Below are 20,502 nucleotides of genomic sequence, written 5' to 3'. Positions count from 1 at the left end.
CATGTTTGTTTATCTTTATTTCATTCATGATGACATAAAAATATAAGTACAATACAAAAAATAAATAAATCTCAAAATGAATGGAGCAGGTAACAGGGAAATGAAGTTGTTGTTCGCAGTGTTGGACAGACCGCTTATTAGTGACTTTGAGCTTATTTTCTAATGTTTATCTGTTTATTGGGGCTTTGCTCTCTGTATGATCCCGCCTGACTCTCTCCTAGGTCTCCATGACAACAAGGTTATAATAGTTTTGGATTTGTCCTTATAGTTTAGTTTTAGTTAGTTCTGACTTTGTTTTTCTCATTATAGTTTAGTTTTAGTTAGTTTTGCCATTTTTTTTCCATTACAGTTTAGTTTTAATTAGTTTTAGAGCGGGCATTCTAGTTTTTATTTAGTTTTGATTTTTGTAACAAGGCTTAGTTTTAGTTAAGTTTTAGTTTAGTTTCAGTTTAGTTTTAGTTTTTCCATACCTTATTAACCAGGTGCAGGATTCAAAAAGGTCAGAGTAATTATTTTGTAATACTGTTTATTTTCAAGTGCAACATAGTGTTTAGTGCTCAGTCAGTGCTGATACTGTACTGTTGGCTGCTGCCTTAAACACAAGAAAGTAATATAAACTCATTACAAAAAATATAAACATAAAAAATAAAAAATAATGTAAACATAAATTATATAAAAATAATTTAAACATAAATTATATAAAACAGTATAAGATGAGCTTAAATAATTTAAAACCTGGACTCTTTAACAATAAAGTCAGACTCAAATACAATTAAAGGCAGACTCGCATGCAGTTAAACTGTTAAACATGCTCTGATTCATTGCTCCCAAACAAAACATACACGATGGCAGCCTGTTATCCAATTACAACTTAAATCACTAACATTGGAACTGTTACTGGACTGAACTTTTCAAAATTATTTCTGCAAAACTATTCTTACAGGAGTCAAAGTAGCATATTTTTTTGTATGAAAGTGTGTGTGTGTGTGTGTGAGAAAGATTTGCTCTGTGAAATGTGCAAGTAGAGTGTACTACTAGTGGAGGAGGCTGTACTAGCTGTACTACTACTTCACCCACATACTGGGTGTACTTCAGTCATTGTTAATGTCAAGCAACAGTTTCTTGTTGATCTTGAGGAAAACACGCCGCTCCAGAGATGTGGTTGTTCTGTTTCTCAAGCCAGATGTCAACAGTCCACACACAGAGAAGATGCGCTCCACAAAGGCTTGTGAGGCAGGGGCACTAACTAGATCCAGTGCCACAGGGGCAAGTTTTGGATAGACATTCTTCTCTCTTGAGCTCCAGAACTGCAATGGGGTTTCAGTTGCAACCTGTTTGACTGCTTCAGCATATGCCTTCATTTCAGTCAAAAGGCTGTTTGTCCTACTTCCATCAGGCTCATTGATCGAAGATGCATTGACTTGCAAACGGGATGCAAGGAAGCGGTATTTCTGAAGGACAGCAGGGGCAGAGTGTGGTGCAGGCGGAGAGGCAATGAGGGCATCATCATCCTGAGAAGCAGCTTGGTGATACTGAGCTGCCAGGTGTTGCACAAAAGCCTCTGCTGCCCTCCTCAGCGGCCCCATCTCTGGTGTTTGAACAAGTGACACACTTGGATCCAATAGGCAGGCTGCGGCTGGTGTGGCATCAAACTGTGCGCAATGAGGACTAAGAATGACAGCGAAACGTTCTCTTAAGGACTTCAGCAGCACATGAGCTAATTGCTTTCCAGTAGTTGTCGTCTGCAGGTGTGCCTCAAGGTTGAGCAGGCATGGCACTACTTGTGAAAGTGACTGGCTGTCACTTTGAAGCTGGTCAGTGTGAATGGCAAAGGGCTCAAGCAGCTTGACAAGGTTCTCAATTTTAGACCAATCACTTGTGAGAAGTGTGTCCATGCCAAGGTCCTCAAGTACTTGATTCAGCTCAGCTCTGACGTCCAGCAGTCTTCTCAACATGTCAAAAGTGCTGTTCCAGCGTGTGCTGCAGTCTTGGACAAGAGTTTTGCCACACTTTTTGACCATTTCTTCGTTTGCTTTTGATGATTTCCGCACATCGTTTACCAGCTTTCTTGCTCTGGTTATGAGGGGTTCAGTACTTGGGTGCTTCATACCATCTTTCAGTGTGAGCTGGAGGGTGTGGGCCAGGCAAGGCATTCGCTGGAATCTGTTGTTCTCTCCAACATCTGGCAGGTCAAGGTCTTAGCAAAGAAAATGGAGAGAACAGACAACAATAATAAAATCATGTATAATCATCCAATATAAAACAAATGAAAAATTAATGAAACTTAATAATAATTTAAACCCTTTCATGCATGAATTTATCAAATCACATGGGATTTTTTTGTTTTTGCTTTTAAACAAGTTAAAATGATGTGCAGATTTTAATGTTTCATTTTGAGTGAGTTGATAAATAATAATTCAATGGAACCTTATATAGATCTGCAAACACATATCTGTTACACATATTTACTGAAATAAGATGGAATAAAACGCAAAAAAAGCATAATTAATACTGCAGTTTAATTAAATTGTTATCATGTTACTTTCAATTAAAAAAATTACTGAATAATTCAAAATTAGGTGAAATCTGAATACAGACATAATACACAGAATATAATTTTTACAGCATAATGTCCTCTGGAGTGGACGTATTAATTTTGATCACGGATGAAAATAAACAAGGAAAATATTTTAAAATCTGCATAAAAGTGTTCCTTACATCTCATTGAATTACAGTAGATGTTTTTACATGATTAATTCTTCAAGAATGAGACTTAACACCTATTCCTGAATGGTGTGGTGGATTTCCCTCTTTGTTGGACATTATGGATTTCTGATGTAATATCTCAAAATGAACAAAAAGACACAAAGATCATATCTTTATGAAACTTGAGAATGTAGTTTTGGTGTTTGCCACCTGATAGTTGGGACATGGTGAGCCTAAATGGTCCAAAATATAAAATACATATCTGTCCACTGTAGATGGCACTGTGCATTAAAGGGCTAAGCATTCATGAATTAGGACATATAGAGCAGAGATTATTATAACATTGCCTTTATATTTAATTTTTTACACCGTGGGCTCCATAAATTTCACATTGCCATCATAATTAATTTCAATATTGTATGGGAAAACATGACATGACTATGTTAATGATACCTAATGGAGACAATTTTCCACTGTAACATTTTTAGATTGAGCCACATCAGGAGTCAACAGGCTACTGACACAGACACAGACACACACACACACACACACACACACACACACACACACACACACACACATTTATATAGACATAAAATAAAAACCCGCATTCTGAAAAAAATAAAAGGTTCAATATCAATCAAAGCTTATGGTGTTGGTTAACTCACTGTAACATTTTCAACCCAAAATAAAAATATAAAAAGATATCCTCTTAACTTTACAGCATGGTTATATTTGAATACTGAGTTTTAGACTTGCAAGGGTTATTTTAGACCCCACTAGAGTAACTCTGGTATAAACAATCACAGCACACTCACCGAGGCGGTGTCCTGCCTCATCTCCACTCTCTTCATCCTCCTTGTCATCCAACTCCTCCTCTGATTCGACCAGCACTTCATCCATAACTCCAGCATCCTCAGAGTCCACACCAGCTTCTCCAAGCAGCCGCACAGCTTTAACTATGTTTGAGCCATTATCGGTGACAATAAGCAGCACCTTCTCTTCTGCAATCCCCACGTGTCTAATGTTTGGTCGATGCAGTGAGCAATAGACTCTCCTGTATGGGGGTGCTCCATTCGGTGCAGGTTGAGGAGAACATGGTACACCATGTCATCAGGGGGGTGGTAGAAACAGGCGGAGATGCCCATGAAGGCTGCTGTTAAGCCCCTCTTGCTCCACCCGTCAACACAGAGGGTAACCTTCCTTGCCTCTGCGATTATTTTTTTTAGTTTTTCTTTCCCCTTCTCCGCCTTTCCTACCAACAGGTTGTTTACCCTAGCAGCTCCGGGTTGTTTAAATTTTGGTTCGAGTGCAGCGCTGTACCTTTTGAAACTTGGCTTGTCACAGAGCTGTGTCGATATCCCAGTCTCGAAGAACATGTTGACTAAAATGTCCTCGCGCCTTTTGTGTTCGTATGAGTTCACAAGCCAGCAGCTATTTGGGCTGTTAAAACATTCCACGATGGTTTTGTTCCTCGCTAGCTGCTATTTGGCCGTGATAAAACAGTATCTTGAGTGACTGAACTCTCGGCTTCCTTGTTTTCATAGGCTGTGTAAGCCTACTTATGGGTGCTCCTCAAATGGACTTTTAAGTTTGTGGGACTTTTTCCCTTGAGAAGCTCTCCACATATCTCACCAGTTTTAATTTCCGCCAGGCACTTGCATTTGTTTGTCTCACTGTCGTACTCAAAATAATCCCAAATGGGACACTGCCGCCTCCTACCAACTGTAGCCATTTCTTCTTCCATGTAAAGTATGTATAGTAGTTCCAATAACACGTTTTGTCGCAGCACAGAGCACCGCAGAGCACCAGTAGCATAGTCAGCGTCGTAGTACGTCCCTATGTTGGTGCCGTACGGCGCTGACAACTGCTGAAAATTGTTGTAAAGTTGGTTGGGAAAATGTGTCGGATTAATTTAAATCATGAAGACTAATAAATGGAGTCAAAAACGATAACGAAGGACATTTTGTCCATAATTTTAGTTCGTTTCACTTAGTTTTGTGAACACAACATGCAGTTTTAGTTTACTTATCGTTTTTCTTTTCTTTTCTAGTTTTTATTAGTTTCAGTTAACTGTAATGTATTTTAAATTTTAGTTTTCGTTTTTAGTTTCGTTTTAGTTAACTATTATAACCCTGCATGAAAACGCGTTTACTTTCGTTTCTTTACATGCGCTATTTGCTCATGCACACTCCGCCTCTCCTCCTCCCCACTGAGTGTTACCAGTGCAGTGTGAGCTTCAGAGCAAGAGCTCCATCAGATAAATGTCCTCTCTTTAGGGGAGTTTTGACACTAGTTTGTGACTCAGATCCTGAAAAACTGTCTGTAACAGAGAGTGAAGGAGACTCTCTAAATCACGTTATCAGACGCTAAACTCCGGGAGCTGTCAGGCTGTCCAAGCCGGAGATGCAGAGCCTCCGTCAGCGCACAGCGCTCTCTGGGAGTGGAGATTTTTCCTCATCAGTATTCCTCACGTATGAACTTAGTGATCTTTTCCCATAAAAGTATCTAATAACACAGCACCTCATGCTGTGAACTGAAGTTACAAATGAGTATTACCCCCTGGTATTTGATTTCACCATGTGACAACGACAATGAAAACAATAATACGACGCGTCGACTGTTACAATTTGCGTCGCTGAATTTTATCGTCGACGAAGTCGATTATGTCGACTAATCGTGGCAGCCCTACTGTAAAAGATAAACTAGTCAATTTTAGGAAAATGTATAAAGTTTTATTACAGTGTAAAATGATTTATCTTAAGCTAAAAAAAAAAAAAAATGACGCTTCCAATCATGTCTAATTCGAAAACACTAAAATGGGAAAGGGAAGTGAGGGACGCCAGCAGGGGGGAGGCAGCCTAACGTCTAAAGATGTGTTCCAGGAGTGCAACTACTCACCACTTGTGAACCACAGCAATCGGCAAACACAGTAAACAGGTGAAAGCTATCGTGTTCTAGTGCGCTTACCACAGCAAACAGTGCAGGGAACCACCTAGAGCGCCTAGCCTCCACCAGCAGCTGGCAACCACATCACTAGGAGGAGGAGGAGCAAAAAGTTTAAAGAAAAACAATTACACCAGTTGGTTCAAGTCAAAAGGGCCTAAAATACAAATACAAAGAATCAGGCAAAACATCAGCTGATCAAGGGCCTGAAATAAAGAAAATAAATGCATTACATGCAATGATTTCTTTATTACAATGTAGTATATGTGTGATTAACCCTTAAGCATTTTTACCAGTTAACTGGCTTCACATACAAACCAGGTAACTGCACCCAAACTTTAGTCCTAGGACCCACAAGACACAGGAAAGGAGACTATTTACAAAAGATAAAAAATTGATTCTTTGAAAGAAGTCTATAAAACTTAATCAATGAATTTACAAAGAAAATCAAGACAAACCTCAGCAAACCAGACAAGTCGCCCAAAATGGAAGGATAGAGAGGCCGACACGCAGGCACACAGCCATAACACTATTCCAGAGACCAATTCAACTGTTAATTCTAGGTAAATGCAAGATTACTCAGAATTAAAACCAGTCATGTTGAACCAAAGCCCACCTCGACGCAGGGAACCTCTGGCCACCAACCAGCAGACAAAACAAAAGGCTGCCATGTTGCCACAGGTGTCTTATATAGACTCCATTGATGAGAGGGAGGAGCTGACCTTCTTTCAGGAGGCTGCATTCAAGATCAGTACTGAATCAAAACCAATGCTTAAACCCCTGTTCTCACTACACTAGCTTTCACCAAGAACGGTTAAGCTGTTAGGGTTCACGTTGAACATGTGTCAATCACTGTATGCCTTTTTATTTATAACACAGTTACGCACAAAACACACATTATCATGTTAAACTTATTAAATCAAAGCCAGTTTTTAAGTCAGGCTTTTTCAAGATGACTCAAGTCCTTGTGCGGACTTTCAGTTTATTTTGGGGGTCTTTTTGCTTTTATTTGGTGGACAGCTTGTTAGAAACAGAAAATGTGGAGAGAGGAGGGATGAGATGCACCAAACCATGATGGGAGCATGAAGTGAGCCCAGTCAAACCAGAGAGGAGACTGTGTCCTCTGCACAGGAGGTACCTGCCCTCCTATTCCTGCTAAAGCCTCATCTTGCTTTCTTTAAACACTAAAGTTAGTTTTCATCCCTTTTTCCCAGAATTCATTTCTGTGACTTTATTGTTATTTCTCAAATGAATTCAAATAAACAACGTTTTTTAATTATTCTTGGTCCATCATTGATACGACAGGTCAATAAATGACATGATGAGAAATCAGATCAAGCTGAGTTTTCGTCTCCTTCAAAATGTGAAAATAACTTTGAATGTTTTCAAAAATTGCAACTTTTGAGTTTATACAAGGATTTTCTTTTGTCAGAAATAAAATTTAAATGAACATGACCAAGCCCTTTGAAATCCACATTCTCTTGAGGGGAAACAAAGAAATAAGCTGACAAACTTATCAACCAGCTTTTTAGAGGTCACAGGAGTTTTGGTAACAAGGCTGAGGAAAATGAAACCATCTTTGTCTTAGGAACCTCGTCAAGAATTAAATAAAGTCGTCTGGGCCAACACAGGTTTTGAGTACTTCAGTTTTTGTTGTGTCAGATTTAGAGTTGATAAAATAATTTTAGAGAGTTTCAACAAACAAATGGTACGTATTGGGTGGAATGGTCCTTTAGTGTTCTCCAGTTGTGATGTTTTAAAGTGAGTCAGCTGGTGAACGCTGTCAGCTTGATTCAATCAGCTTCAGAGAAATACTGAAGGACCCTGACCAATCAGAAGAAGCCACATTTTCCTCTTTGGTTTCATGTCTTTAGCTGATTTATTTCATATTTCTAAATAAAACTAAACACATCTCTGTACCAACATATTTCACAACCAGCCTGCTAGATTTGTGTCAATCTCTTATTTTGTTAAAGTTGATCAAATCCTGAGTTTTCAGTGGTGGCGTTTCCAATCCCATTGTTTTCAGTTCAAAGGTCAAATGACACGAAGAGGGAGGAAGCTTCAGTGCTCCCACAGAGGTCTATGCTGCCATCTGCTGGTTTCTCTGAGGTACTGCAGGGTCTTTTCATCTACTCGTCATATTTCAGTTCTCTCTGTAACGTCACAGATATATGGTACTCTTGAGTTCAAGTTGTTATTGAAGTTTATCCACTGACAAAGCCACAGACTGTTTTTTGATAAAAATGAAGTCAGTGCTGCAGAAAACAGAAATGAACAAGGGTAGAAATTTTCCTCCTGCAGCCTTCTTGAGCTCTCTCTAGCTGGTGCACTAAAAGCAGTTCTGCAACAATGAAGTGGCTTCCTCACTCCAGACTTGAACAGTTTTGATGATGAGTCCTTCCCTGCAAGGTACAACTCTGATATCTGTCAGAGAAACCTTCATAGAACAATGATGAAGAAAAGAAAATCACAAGAAAATCTGTGTGAAGTTTTATCTGTCTGGTGGAGCTTGTCAATCCAAATCCTGCTTGTGAACTACTGTGAGTGAGAGCGGTGCTCTTTTTGGATGAGAGCTCAGCATGGATATGAGGAGAAGATGAGAGATGACAGAGACATGTAGAGACGCTGCAAGTCAGAAAAGTTCAGACAGCTCACGCTCCAACTGAGGATGTGTCATGGTAGTTCAGAGAGAAAGAGCGGAGGCATCGTGAGAAAAGATGAAGGAGATCATGGAGAGGATCAAAGGATGGAGCGCCTGAGATGAACACAATCAAAAAAAAATTATGTTTGTCAGTTTTTTTGGCTCAAAAACAGGAAGAGAGACGTAAAAAAAAAAAGAGGGTCCACTCTTCTTAGGTAGTTTTGGTGTTTACGTAGTCAGAGAAAACTAAATTCTTTGGGTCTTAAAGATTGTTCCAGATGCTCTGAAAATGGCTGGCAGCCAATGAGTTATTCTGCGTTAATTTTCACAACACGTTAATTTGTGGTGTAATTAATTAATCTCATTAAAGCATTAAAGTGACAGCCCTAGTTTTTTCATTTTTAAACATAGTACTGTATTCAAGGAAGTGATAATAAAAAGCAGAAAGAATAAGTCTTATTTTATCTGCCTCTTTATGCAGCATGCCCTTTAGCTTTACATTAGTTTTATTGTTTTTTGTTTGTTTTTTGTTTTTCAGAAAGACAAGCAGAAAGGAAAAAAACATTTTTTATTATCATTGTTAGTAATTTTTTTTTTTTTAATTAATATATTTTTTCCTTTTCAGTTGCAAGGTTAAGGGTATCTTTTATGTCTGTATTTGTTCAATAAACTGTTTTTGAAGATACTGAATGATTTGGTTTCATGCACTTCCCCACACTTCAACACAGTGGGTCAGGTAAGACACGACCAGTGGGTTCTAGAAAAGGTGCAAAACTCTATCATCTAGATAAGTCTTTACTTTGTGTCACTTTGTGATTGTTTTTGCTATCTTTATTTTTATTGCATTTATATGTGTTTTCTAATTTAGGTTTTCATCTATGATAACCCCTAAGAACTTTATTTCATTTACACTATTAATTTAAATACCTCTTATATTTACTACAGCATCCATTGTTTTGTCTTTGTTACCAAAAATCATGAAGTTAGATTTTTTAATGTTAAAGGATAGTTTATTGAAATCAAACCATATTAGATTGAATATTAAGTCTGTGTGGTCATAGTTTCTGCTTTAACAATAACAGAACAATCTTATAACCTATCCTATGTATAAATAAAGACTTGGTATCTCTAATTTCTTCTCTTTTCTTTCATTTCATGAATTATAAAAAACAGAGCAAAGATGTTTATTGAGGTCTTACCATAGCTATCCAGCAGACCAAAGACGCAGGCGCTAACTCAGTACTCCTCTCTGTCCAAACCAATCTTCCATCCCGAGCCAGATGTGAAGTGTCTGTTTTTTCCAGAGTTCTCTGAGAAGTGGAGCCATTTCTGCTGCTGCTTCACGCAGACAACCCCACATGCTCCACTTTACATCAGCCTCATTCTCACCATCACCTGACAGGTATCCTCCACTTAGTCTGTTTATGCTGCAGGATTTATGGTCCACACTGTGAGCCCGGATCACTCAAGTTCACTTCAAGAAATCCAGTAAAGCAGTCGGCTTTGAAAAGTGAGTCATGAAATCTGCAAACCTGAGTGAACTTTTTTTCAAGTCTGAAGAGCAGGAAACAAATGAGAATAATGAGTGGACTAAAAATCTTTCGAAGAATAAATTTATACCCCAAAATAGAGCTTCAAATCTTTGGGAAGCGGCAGAAACCTGGATTTGTTAAATCTTTCTTAAGGCACTTCAACATATCCATCCATCGTCTGAAGCGCTTCTCTCTTTCTGGGTCTCGGGGGCTGGAGTCCAACCCACCTGTCTTTGGACACAGGGCTCAGGCTGAACAGGTGGGCAGTCTACCACAGGGCTCACACACAGAGACACACACCTGTCCAGCTGGGGACCTGGACCACAGGAGGGGAGAGCGGGGACAGCTGGAACACTTGCTCCATTCAGGAACAAGTTGGGAATCACCTGCTTCACTCTGAGCATGCTCAGTTCAGTCCTTAGTCTACATGTGAAGAAGTAGAGCCTGGAGCAGACACAGTTAACTTAGTGAGGGGGAACATGTTTCTGAGGGAAGCTTTCTTTCTGCTCAAATTATTTTTGTGATTACCCAGCATGCTTTGGAGCTGAACTCATCAAACATACATCATGTTAATCATGTGTCTGTTTAGCTACCTTTCATTCAGACTGTTTGTGGTAATGTTTTATCTGTTAGCTGTAAGCCAAGCTAGCTCATCGCTAATGCTCTCAGAGACAGTTGAAACAAAGTTGCTGTGGGAAAGTTGTAACCTTTAAAAAATGGGTTAAGTGATAGCTTTAACACACACACACACACACACACACACACACACACACACACACACACACACACACACACACACACACACACACACACACACACACACACACACCGAGCTGTTTATGAACCATTTTAACTAAATCCTCAAAACATATTGCTCCATCATTTTGTTTTTGATATATCTGATGTGTCACATCTGATAAATTGGGCAGTTTTGGCAACAATTACACTCAGGTTTTTAGTCAATCTGCATCATTTAAAGCAGAAAATACTTCTTCTAAAAAGAGAGTTAGACTTTGGATGTTTTTCTTACCACAACTTCTTAAACATCATCAATGATTTTCCTGAAAAAAAAAGAAGGTGTGGATGATTTCATGAGAACAGACATTTTGAAAAAGGCCAAAATACATCTTGAGCTGTCTGTGGGATAATAATCCTCAAGGGAAAAGAATACACACATTCAACTCCTTGTATTTGAGATGGAGCCATGCATTTCCTGTTTGTGCTGCAGACATTTTCTAGACCATTTATCAGCCGACACTTGAAGCTGGTTTGTACAGCAGGTTGTAAACACTGGGTTAAAAGAGCTCAGAGTTAGAGACAGAAAGGTCAAAATGTTACAACTGTCCCCGGTCTCCCCTACATGTTTGTGAGCATCTGCCTTCTCTGCATCATTTCCTCTCTCTGTGCTCTTTGCTCCTCCACGACGTCTGACTTTCACTCCTCTTCACAAAGAGCGGAGATGCTGCTGGAAATGTTTGATGATCCTCCAATCAGCTCAACTCTACATTTGACTAAAAGTAGAGCAAAGACCAAGATCAAAGAGTCGCTACAGGAAAACAGGAAACAGTCATCATCTGTTCAACAACACCACCCTGTAGACCAGGAGACCAGTTTCTGGAGACCAAAGAGACCAGTTTTTTGAGTTTAAAGTCAAATGTTGTCTCAGTACTTCCTGATAGAGGATTTCAGCTCAACAGTTCAGGGTCTCCTTTGTTTTCCATTTGATGATGCTCCAAATGTTTTCAGTGGGGGACAAGTCAGGACTGCAGCAGGTCAGTCCAGCACCTGGACTCTCCTAGCACAGAGCCATGCTGTTGTAATCCTGCAGAGTGTGGTTTGTGGTCGTCTCTCTGAAAAAAGGAAACTGTGTGGAACAGTTTGAAGCTGCATCATTTTTCACCACCTGTTTAAAAACCTGTTGCTGGATCAAATCCAAAATGAGAATCTAGTTTTCATCAAACAGTTTCCACTTTCATCTTTTGACATGTTGTCTTTGCATGGTTAAATTAAATTAAATTAAAGCTTTAAATGATTTTCAAACCATCAAAATCTGCTTTATGAACCTTTTACAGTGTCCCAAAGTTTACAGACTCTGGGTTTTTGGATGTGAACTCTTTATTTGTGAATCTGGCACCAAGTCACATCAAGCTCATTCATCTTCATTCATTAACCTCTGAAGTGTTCTCAGCACAGTTTGCTTTATTTAGTCTTTCTGTCTCTTCTGACTGTAAAGTTACCACCTTTTCTGTCTCAAATCACTAGAATGATTTAGTTCAGAGTCAAAATCAAGTCAGGATGAAGCTTTGTCAGAGTTTATTTATTTCAATCATTTTATAAAACAGCCACATGAAGGTTTCAGAGAAACAGACACAGTGTGTTCCTGTAAGCAGAGAAAGACTCTACTGCTGCCGGGGAGTCAGTCTGAGCATGCTCACAAAGTGCTTCACAAAGCATCAACCAATCAGAATCAACAACAATAAGATGAAGCATCATCAAAGAAGAAGAGAAGCAGGATAAAATGTGAGATCACATCAGAGGGTCAAATGTGTGTTCAGCTGCTTCAGAAAGGCTTCAGAGGAAACGGACGATTTACAGAAGAGGAGAGCTCCAAAGAGCTGGAGCAGAGAGTTCAAAGGCCCCATGGCTTTGAGTTCTCAGTCTGACACCAGGGACAGGAAGTAGACCCTGGACACAAGACCTGCTGCTGCTTCACCCTCTCTGGATCATCACCACTTTCACTGAGACGACCTCCAGCTGAGGAGAGAAGGAGACAGAGAGCAGAGGTCATGACTCAGTGTTTCCACCACAGACTGTAGAAATCATGGACCAACGTGACCTAATATCCACTGTCACCATGGACTAGTTCAGCATCTGACCAGCGCCATGTTGGTTTGGAGCCCAAAGTGAGCACATGTGGACAGAGGGTGGAGCTGGAGAGGAGTGAGGGCTTTCCAGAGGCTAACTTCTCAAAGCTAAAGTCAACACCTGCTGCTTAATCCAACATCTGCTCATCACCTCCTTTCCCCTGCTGCTTCAGAGACTAAAAGGCTCAGCATGTTTATTTCTAATGTCAACATGAACATTTAAATCCACAGCTCCATGTGGAGTTTGTCTTTTCCAGCCTCTGGTGGACAGGTGAGGAAGTGCAGCTTTGTGCTTGATTTTTGAAGTCCAGTAGAAAGAGCAGCAGGGACCTCAGAGGTGTTGAGAGCAGCAGTGGAGCAGCTGTGTGCTGCAGCCAGCTTCCTTTCAGCTCTCATGTTAACGTGTTGGAGTGAACACACTGAGCTGGAAGCTCACAGACCTGCAGAGACTTTGGACATCAAGTGTTGACTCAGACTGCAGAAACAGAGAGAATCACTGCTCACCGTGAGGATGGGTTCACTTCTGTGAGGCTTCAAAGCGCTTAGAAACAACAATCTGACTGACATCTGAAGACTGAATCAAACTTTGACTTTTTACAGCAGACTGTTCCTCTGGAGAGCAGACTGAGGCTCAGGAAGCAGCTCTGATCACAGACTCTGGAGGACCGGCTCATATCACATCAGACACACAAAGAAGTCCAGTCACTTCAACATTTATTGGAGAAAAGAAGAAGAGAAGAGGCCAGAGAAGAGGCCAGAGAAGAGAAAAGACACAAAAGCTGTGGCTCCAACAGAGAAATTAACAAAAAGAAGTGACATGAAGAAACACAGTGTGGGATACTGTGCTGTTTAAAGATGGTGAACAAAAAGAAAACCTCAACAGACTCTGACAGTGAGCTGCAGAAAAACTCAACACAACAGTCGACTCAGAGACAGCATCACAACAAGCTTCCTGCAGCCCGTCATCCTTCTCTCACAGCTGCACTGAGGAAAGCAGCCGCTGACAAGTTTAGAGGTTAACAGAATAAAAACTGTCTTTGCTCTGATACTAAATGTGTTTGTTCCATTACAGCTGAAATCAGCAAGAACTGAGCTCAACACTGAACTGACCTCAGAGTCTGCAGGCTGCAGAGAGGACTCTGCTGAAGATCAGACAGAGGCTTCACTCCTGAAGCCAGCAGACCGTTGGAGCTCAGGTCAAGCTCTCTGAGATGGGAGGGGTTGGACTTCAGAGCAGAGGCCAAAGAAGCACAGCTGATCTCTGACAAACTGCACCACCTCAATCTGAAAGAAAAAGAAATGATGTGAGTTGATAAATCCTTCAGTGTTTAATAATGTGTTGAGATTTGAAGACGATGAAATGTGAGAGTCCAAACAGCTGAAGCCAACATTTCTCAGTGTTTCTGTTTCTCCCTCTCCTTTGGACTTACTCAGGGATTTAACGTGGTCAGAGTCTGATCTAGATCTGTAGATAACAGAAACACACACACAGCTGTGCTTCATACATGGCTGGAGTCTAGGAAAGGGATACAGGTGTGCTCACCAGGTGAGAGGGTGTGTTTTTTGTGGCATGGATGAGCTCACAGTTCTTTGACCGTGTCAAACCTCTTTGTTTTGTGTTCTTGGCTATTATTAGAATAAAAAGAGCAAAATCAAGAAGGCAAAAATGCAAAAATCCTGGAAAACTAAAGTGAATAAAGTCAGCAAACTAAAGCCACTTGTTGCTGAACTAATGACAGACAGAAAATGCAAAAAAAGAACAACATACATTTATAAAGCTCAAATGTTCATGACACTTTGTTGGCTTTGCTGCCAGAAAAAGAGGCTAGAGAATATGGATACGCACAAAATGCCAAAAAGTGATTTATGACCCTAGAGGTCAAGAGGTCACACACACCCCCCCCCCCCCTCCCCCCACCTGTTGTTGTCAATCAATTATTTACATAACAACCCCGCCCCCTCACCTGATGTTGTCAATCAACTCCCCCTTCCCGTGGGAACTTGGGGTGCCCCCACCTGTGGGAATTTTGGGGTGCCCACACCCGTGGTAACTTGGGTTGCCCCCACCCGTGGGAGCTGGAGTTATCCCAACCGATGGGAACTTCAGGTTCCAGATACATCACTACTGCATATTTAATATTCTTTTGATATAAAACTATGATTATTTGAATACTTAAGGGGGAATACTTGTGGCTGAATGCTTTAAAATGTCTGCAAACAGGCTAAAAGAAAGCTAACTTGCTTTCAAACACACTCATAGAAAGCTAGCCTGCCTCCATCTAGCCTAGTAGATGGCTAATTTACCTGCAGCTAGCCTGATAGAAAGCTAATTTACCTGCAGCTAGCCAGATGGTGACTAATTTTGATTGGCTTGACTTCATACTATGTGATTTAAAGAAAAAACTCAAAGTTAATGGTCCCTGCACTGGTCCTGTCCTAAACACACAAAAAAGCATGATGAGTAAATGGGGAGACCATTTGTTTAGTGTCTCAAGTTTAGTCTTCATTGGGATTTTCTGAGTTACTTTATGCATCTCTTAGTGCAAAGTATTTAAATCATCTCCTGTAGTACAGAGCAATGCCATTACAAGGCAAGAGGCCTTCAGATAATTTGAGGCTGTGTTTGTGTGAGGCCACATGTAGACAAGAAGAAGAAGGACGAGGAGTGAACAGGACCGCCTCTGGTTGAGCAAGATAGATTGGGTAAATCAGAGAAAGGAAAGAGGAGGAGGATTGGGAGACGTATATATGCAAACATATTTACCTCACCATAAAGCCCTGCCGCTTGACCAGCGCCTCGTCCTGGATTTCAGGTCTGTTAAAGACTAAATCTGCAACTTAGTTTTGCGTGCTATGTTGAGAAGTCATCAGAATGGACTTGGAAAGAAACTCTGTTGCCCGGTAAGTTTCTCACTTCATTATTACCCCACTTGATATCTCAATATATATTTGAATATAGGCAACCGTGTCAAAGTACTGATCTCTCTAAATTTCTACTTTTGTAGCTGATATTGTGGAGCTAACATTTAGGCAGGGGTATTCACAGAGTCAGAGTTTATTTTAGTTTTTTTTCAGTCTTTCTTTTTTTCTTTTCCAACCAATTAAAGTGTGTATTATTAATGTATGGATATATCAATTTATTAATGTATTGCTGTATAGAGGTGTATGTAAAGCATTTTGGTAAACTACTCTTACTCTTACTAATACTCACTACTATTTTTACTCACCTTCAGACTTGCTTGACACAATGTGCAGAAGGTATTACAAGAAGAATCCTGATGTTTTTTCAGGTGGATTGGGAGTAGACGATATCTCCAGCAACGATGATGATGGAAACGCAAGATTGTTCCCCCGAACAACAACAACTCTGCCAACTGCAGCTGTTTTTAACAATAACAGCAACCCAGGGGAGAAGCAGGTGACTTATTCTACAGGGGCAGAGACCCTGTCCAAGACCCTGTCTGAGACCCTGTCTGAGACCTTGTCTGAGACCCTTCCTGAGACCCTTCCTGAGACCCTTCCTGAGACGTCCTCTTTTTTGAAGGATGAGAAAGAGGAGGCGGAAGATGAGGTTGGCGGGTGGATGTCTTCCCTCATCTTTGACTCCATCAAACCAGCTGTTTATCATCTGCTCAACCTGACTATCAAAAGCTACCCCAAGAGCAGTGCTACGGCTGCAAGATCAGTCACCCCAGTGAGGAACAGCACAAATGCCAGGGGATGCTGGAGGATTACTTTATCTGGGATCACTATTACAGTCTGATGAAAAGACTCATCACCCCTCGCTTCATTCCCTCCATCCAGTATGTGCTGATCAACCGTCGCCTGACCGTGGACAACCTCACAGTCCAGGCTGTGGCAGAGACTCTCCTGCATGAAGTGAAATCAACCAGGCAATTCTATAAGAAACTGTTAGATGTGTACAAATATCTGACCAGCTGTTATATAATTTTAGAATAATTGACGTAATTATCATTTTAATCTAGTCACATGCTATGTTCAGGGTCGATGTATGTCTATCTGGAAGATTGAAGGATAGCTCCTGTCTCCAGCTTGTGTCTGTGAGGTCTCTTTGACCCTGTGTAAACTTTCACCCAGTCTCCTAGCTCCATGCTCTGATTCAACAGTCACACACTTTGATAGCACACCTCCCTGAAAACTGACATCAGCTGTGGGTTGAGACAGTTGTGTCGGTCGTATTTTTGGCCAATTACTCTCGGGTGTTTAGTTTAACTCAACCTCTTGTAGGCGTAGCAATTATTGTTATAAAATTGTATTGCTCCCGGATATCGGGGCTCATTCTTTTGGGACCAGCGCTGTGAACTTTACCTGTGACCAGAATAAATGCTGAACTGAGAAATGGATCCTCTTCTCGTGATCTTTGGGAGCTGTTCGACTAAAGAACTGGGTAGATTTTATTACACAGCAATGGGGAATACGTTACAATCAGAGAGCTGCTGACTGTCAGCGACCATTACAGCGGAGTTGCACAAGCAACTTCTGAAAAAGAAAAACCTTGACGTGTATCTTGGTTTGACACCTTGTGTCTGTGTGTGTTTTTTTAAACATGTATTCTATTTGCAACCTGTTCTATAAGCTGGTGGTATATTAAGAAAATGAAAGGGGAAAAAAAAACTTTTTTTTTTACTTGACTTTCTAACCATGTATCCTGATTGTTTCATACGTATACTTAGCAAACAAAAGAAAAAAAGTTGTCTTCAGTTCTTTTTTTAACTTGACTTTTTTTAATCATGCCCCTGAGTGTATGCAGTACCTGCAGTACATGTTGTTCTGAAGTCACCTATTCATCATATCATGTTCCCAATGTATTTGTGTATATAATTCAGTTCAACAAGCAGTCAGCTTTTTTCTTTTTCCCACTGACTTTGCTATTGTCACTGTAAGCATGAACTTTTCAAACTTGCTCAACATCTCAGAAAGCCAGGATATGTACGACCTGTGGGTGAAGACTATATTTTGCAACACATTTGTTTGCATCCATCCACTGATATCTACTGATGGGCAATGTTACTTATAAACAAACAACAACTTGTGAGGTCACAAGATTAGCGTCATTAACCAGTAACACATTATCATTTGTGCTGAAACTCCAACTGGTTATGCATATAAGTTTTACTGTCCAAATGCCGTGTAGTAAACTCTAGGTCTACCTTAGTAGTTTACTTACTGTTAACTCTACAGCTCTCGAGGTATTGCATAAGGCCCATAATTTTTACAGCTCTCTGTAATGATGACAACCTGTCAGTGTTGTTGCAGAAGTTATATTCTTGGTCTTTCAGATGCAAGCAGCACTTTCTTCTTCAGCTGAGCCAAAAGCTCGCTGGCCCTGTTTTGGAGCTGGACCTCTCCAGCAGCATACGTCAAGCTTGAAGATGTTTTTCAGACCTGAAGTTGACTCTTCAGCAGCTGACACAATCTGTCTTGTTCTGCCATACCCGGCTTACATTTCACCGTGAAGTTTTGGGGCAGCAGTTTGGTGTGTGTGTGTGTGTGTGTGTGTGTGTGTGTGTGTGTGTGTGTGTGTGTGTGTGTGTGTGTGTGTGTGTGTGTGTGTGTGAGTGTGTGTGTGTGTGTGTGTGTGTGTGTGTGTGTGTGTGTGTGTGTGTGTGTGTCCACAGACCCTTCCCTTGTCTCAGCTTACACACTAGTGTTGCCCTGACTCGGGCACAGAGGGAACAAAGAAATATTTCAACCTAAATAAAACTGTATAGTTAGTTTTGTGCCATCTCCTGCCACTGTCAAATGGAAACTAAACAGGAACATTGTCATGGATCAGAATTGAAGCGTACTCTGCCCCTTACATTTTTACTTTATTCAAACTTAACCTCAGTACAGCCTCGGTTGTAAAAAGCTTATTAGGTCAGTTGTTTGTTTTCCATCGCTTAGCAGCATATTAGCTTATTATCTTCACTTTTTTTCCTTGTATTGAACATGCTGTGCAAAAAAATCATTTGTGGCCTTCCTCATGGGAAAATTCTATTATGCTTTTTATTTTAGATCATCTGTACACGAGTTAAGAGTCATTTGAATCTCAGTGTTTTAAAAATTGCAGAAAATTTTATGGATATTTTCTTCACAATATGAAGAATGCTAATTTAAGTAAACAGCTGTTTCATTCATGATTTATCATTGCACATCATTATAATGTCTTAATGAATCGTGCTGGGATGTAAAGGTTGATAATGTGTTGGATGAAGTGGGGGTTTCTATTCTGTGCTTTGTGCATCCAGGCAATGCATACATAGAAACATGTACTGTGTTTGTAATTTATTGATGACATTTGTCTCCTTAGTCTGAACAGAACATACATAAAAAAACACTAATCTGTCGCCCACAGACTCAGATGACAACAAAATGCACTCATACAATGAACTCTGGATATATTTATTTCCATATACTATGGATTGTAATCACTCCCAATCCATCGTCTTAATATTCCACACACACCCTGACTTTAATGCAACCAGAGTTTTTGGCCTCCAGAGACCTCAGTGTTTTCCTGTCACTGCTAACTTCTGAGAGCCCTGCTACAAAAATATGTAATCTGCTTTTTTAAAGTTATCTTTTTATTTTTGACCCAGTTTTATAATTTTGTTCTGAATCTGTTGAATGTCATTTAAATTATTAACCTCACCTCACCTCATTCAAACCTATTAATTTTTTTCCACTTTGTTTTGCCTCCGTCTGATGCCACACATCTTCTCCACTGTGACTGGTGTGGCAGTGGACATTGTGATGAAAGCACTATGAGGCCTCTAGCATGACCAAAGAGCTATGAGTGTAGAGAGCCAGGCCTTTAGGTTCATACAGAGAGTGGTTAACGTTCCTCTCCGCTACAGTGAAAGAAACAAAGGGAGAAACAAACATTTCACCCGAACAAACTACAGAGTACACGTACAAGCAACAAAACAAAACAACAAAAAAACAAAAAACAAAAACAAAACAAAAACAGATGTTTAAAAACTTCCAATTAATAAAAAGGATAAAGAGTTTAAGCGTTTTCTTTTTCAATTACATTGTTAGAACATACCTCTGTTTCTTGAGAATAAATCATGATAAGGAATTGTTGCATGTGGAAGTAAGCGCAGTGAAGCTTTATAATTACAGTGCATTAAGTAATTACTGGTATAACGTTAGCTCAGAGAAATTAAACAGGTTTTATGTAACACAGTCACAGTTTTGAGCACTTTAAGTGTCCCAGTTTTTGGTTCGACCTTTCTTTGTTGCATCTTTGTGCATCATTTTCTATAACCTGTTTTAATGTTATGTCATCAAATTGTTGTGCAAATAATTCTGCCAAGAAAAACATCTTTCAAGACGGATTTAAAAAGGCATGTATTTGCTAAAAAAAAAAAAGGCTTTATGAATTATCTAGTTTCAGTCCATTTAGGTATTTCTTTGCCCTTTACCAGTACAGCGAAAGGATTTTTCCACCATCACTAGAGGTTATGTTTATGTGTGTGCACAGTGATATACTTCTTGAAAGTGCTTCTGATTTTTTTTTCCTTTTTTTTTTTTTTAATGTTTTTACCCATCTGAGAGTGCACCTAATTATGAGTAATATTCTGTGTTGCTTTTTGTTACAAGTTCATTTTTTCCTTTTTTTATTTTTGTTTCAGGCGAAACCAATGTTGATCAGACTAGCATTTAAACACAAAGTGATTGCCCGGCCGTCTTACTAATATGCTGAACTCATTTTGGTGGCTCAGCTGCTTCACGACTCTGCTATCAAAGCAGGGAAAGAGAGAGGATGGAGTGTATTGGAAGTATAACTCACAATATACTTTAA

General features: G+C 40.0%; 1 protein-coding gene across 1 annotated transcript in view; it reads right to left on the bottom strand.

Annotated features, from left to right (window-relative positions):
* Positions 1-12,145: 12,145 nt before the first annotated feature.
* LOC141806823 (protein NLRC3-like) overlaps positions 12,146-20,502 on the bottom strand; it is a 56,436-nt gene continuing 48,079 nt past the window's right edge. The window contains exons 12-13 of the mRNA XM_074692504.1: positions 13,803-13,976; positions 12,146-12,582 (exon numbers count right to left, since the gene is read on the bottom strand). Coding sequence (XP_074548605.1) covers positions 12,564-12,582; positions 13,803-13,976 — 193 coding nt within the window. The 3' untranslated portion in view covers positions 12,146-12,563. The remainder of the gene's footprint in view (positions 12,583-13,802; positions 13,977-20,502) is intronic.

Source organism: Halichoeres trimaculatus, unplaced genomic scaffold, assembly GCF_033239565.1.
Source record: "Halichoeres trimaculatus isolate MK-OKI-2021-1 unplaced genomic scaffold, fHalTri1.1 fHalTri1_scaffold_17, whole genome shotgun sequence".
NCBI lineage: Eukaryota > Metazoa > Chordata > Actinopteri > Labriformes > Labridae > Halichoeres > Halichoeres trimaculatus.
Note: the sequence above shows the minus strand (reverse complement) of the source record. Positions and strands in the feature narration are given on the sequence as shown.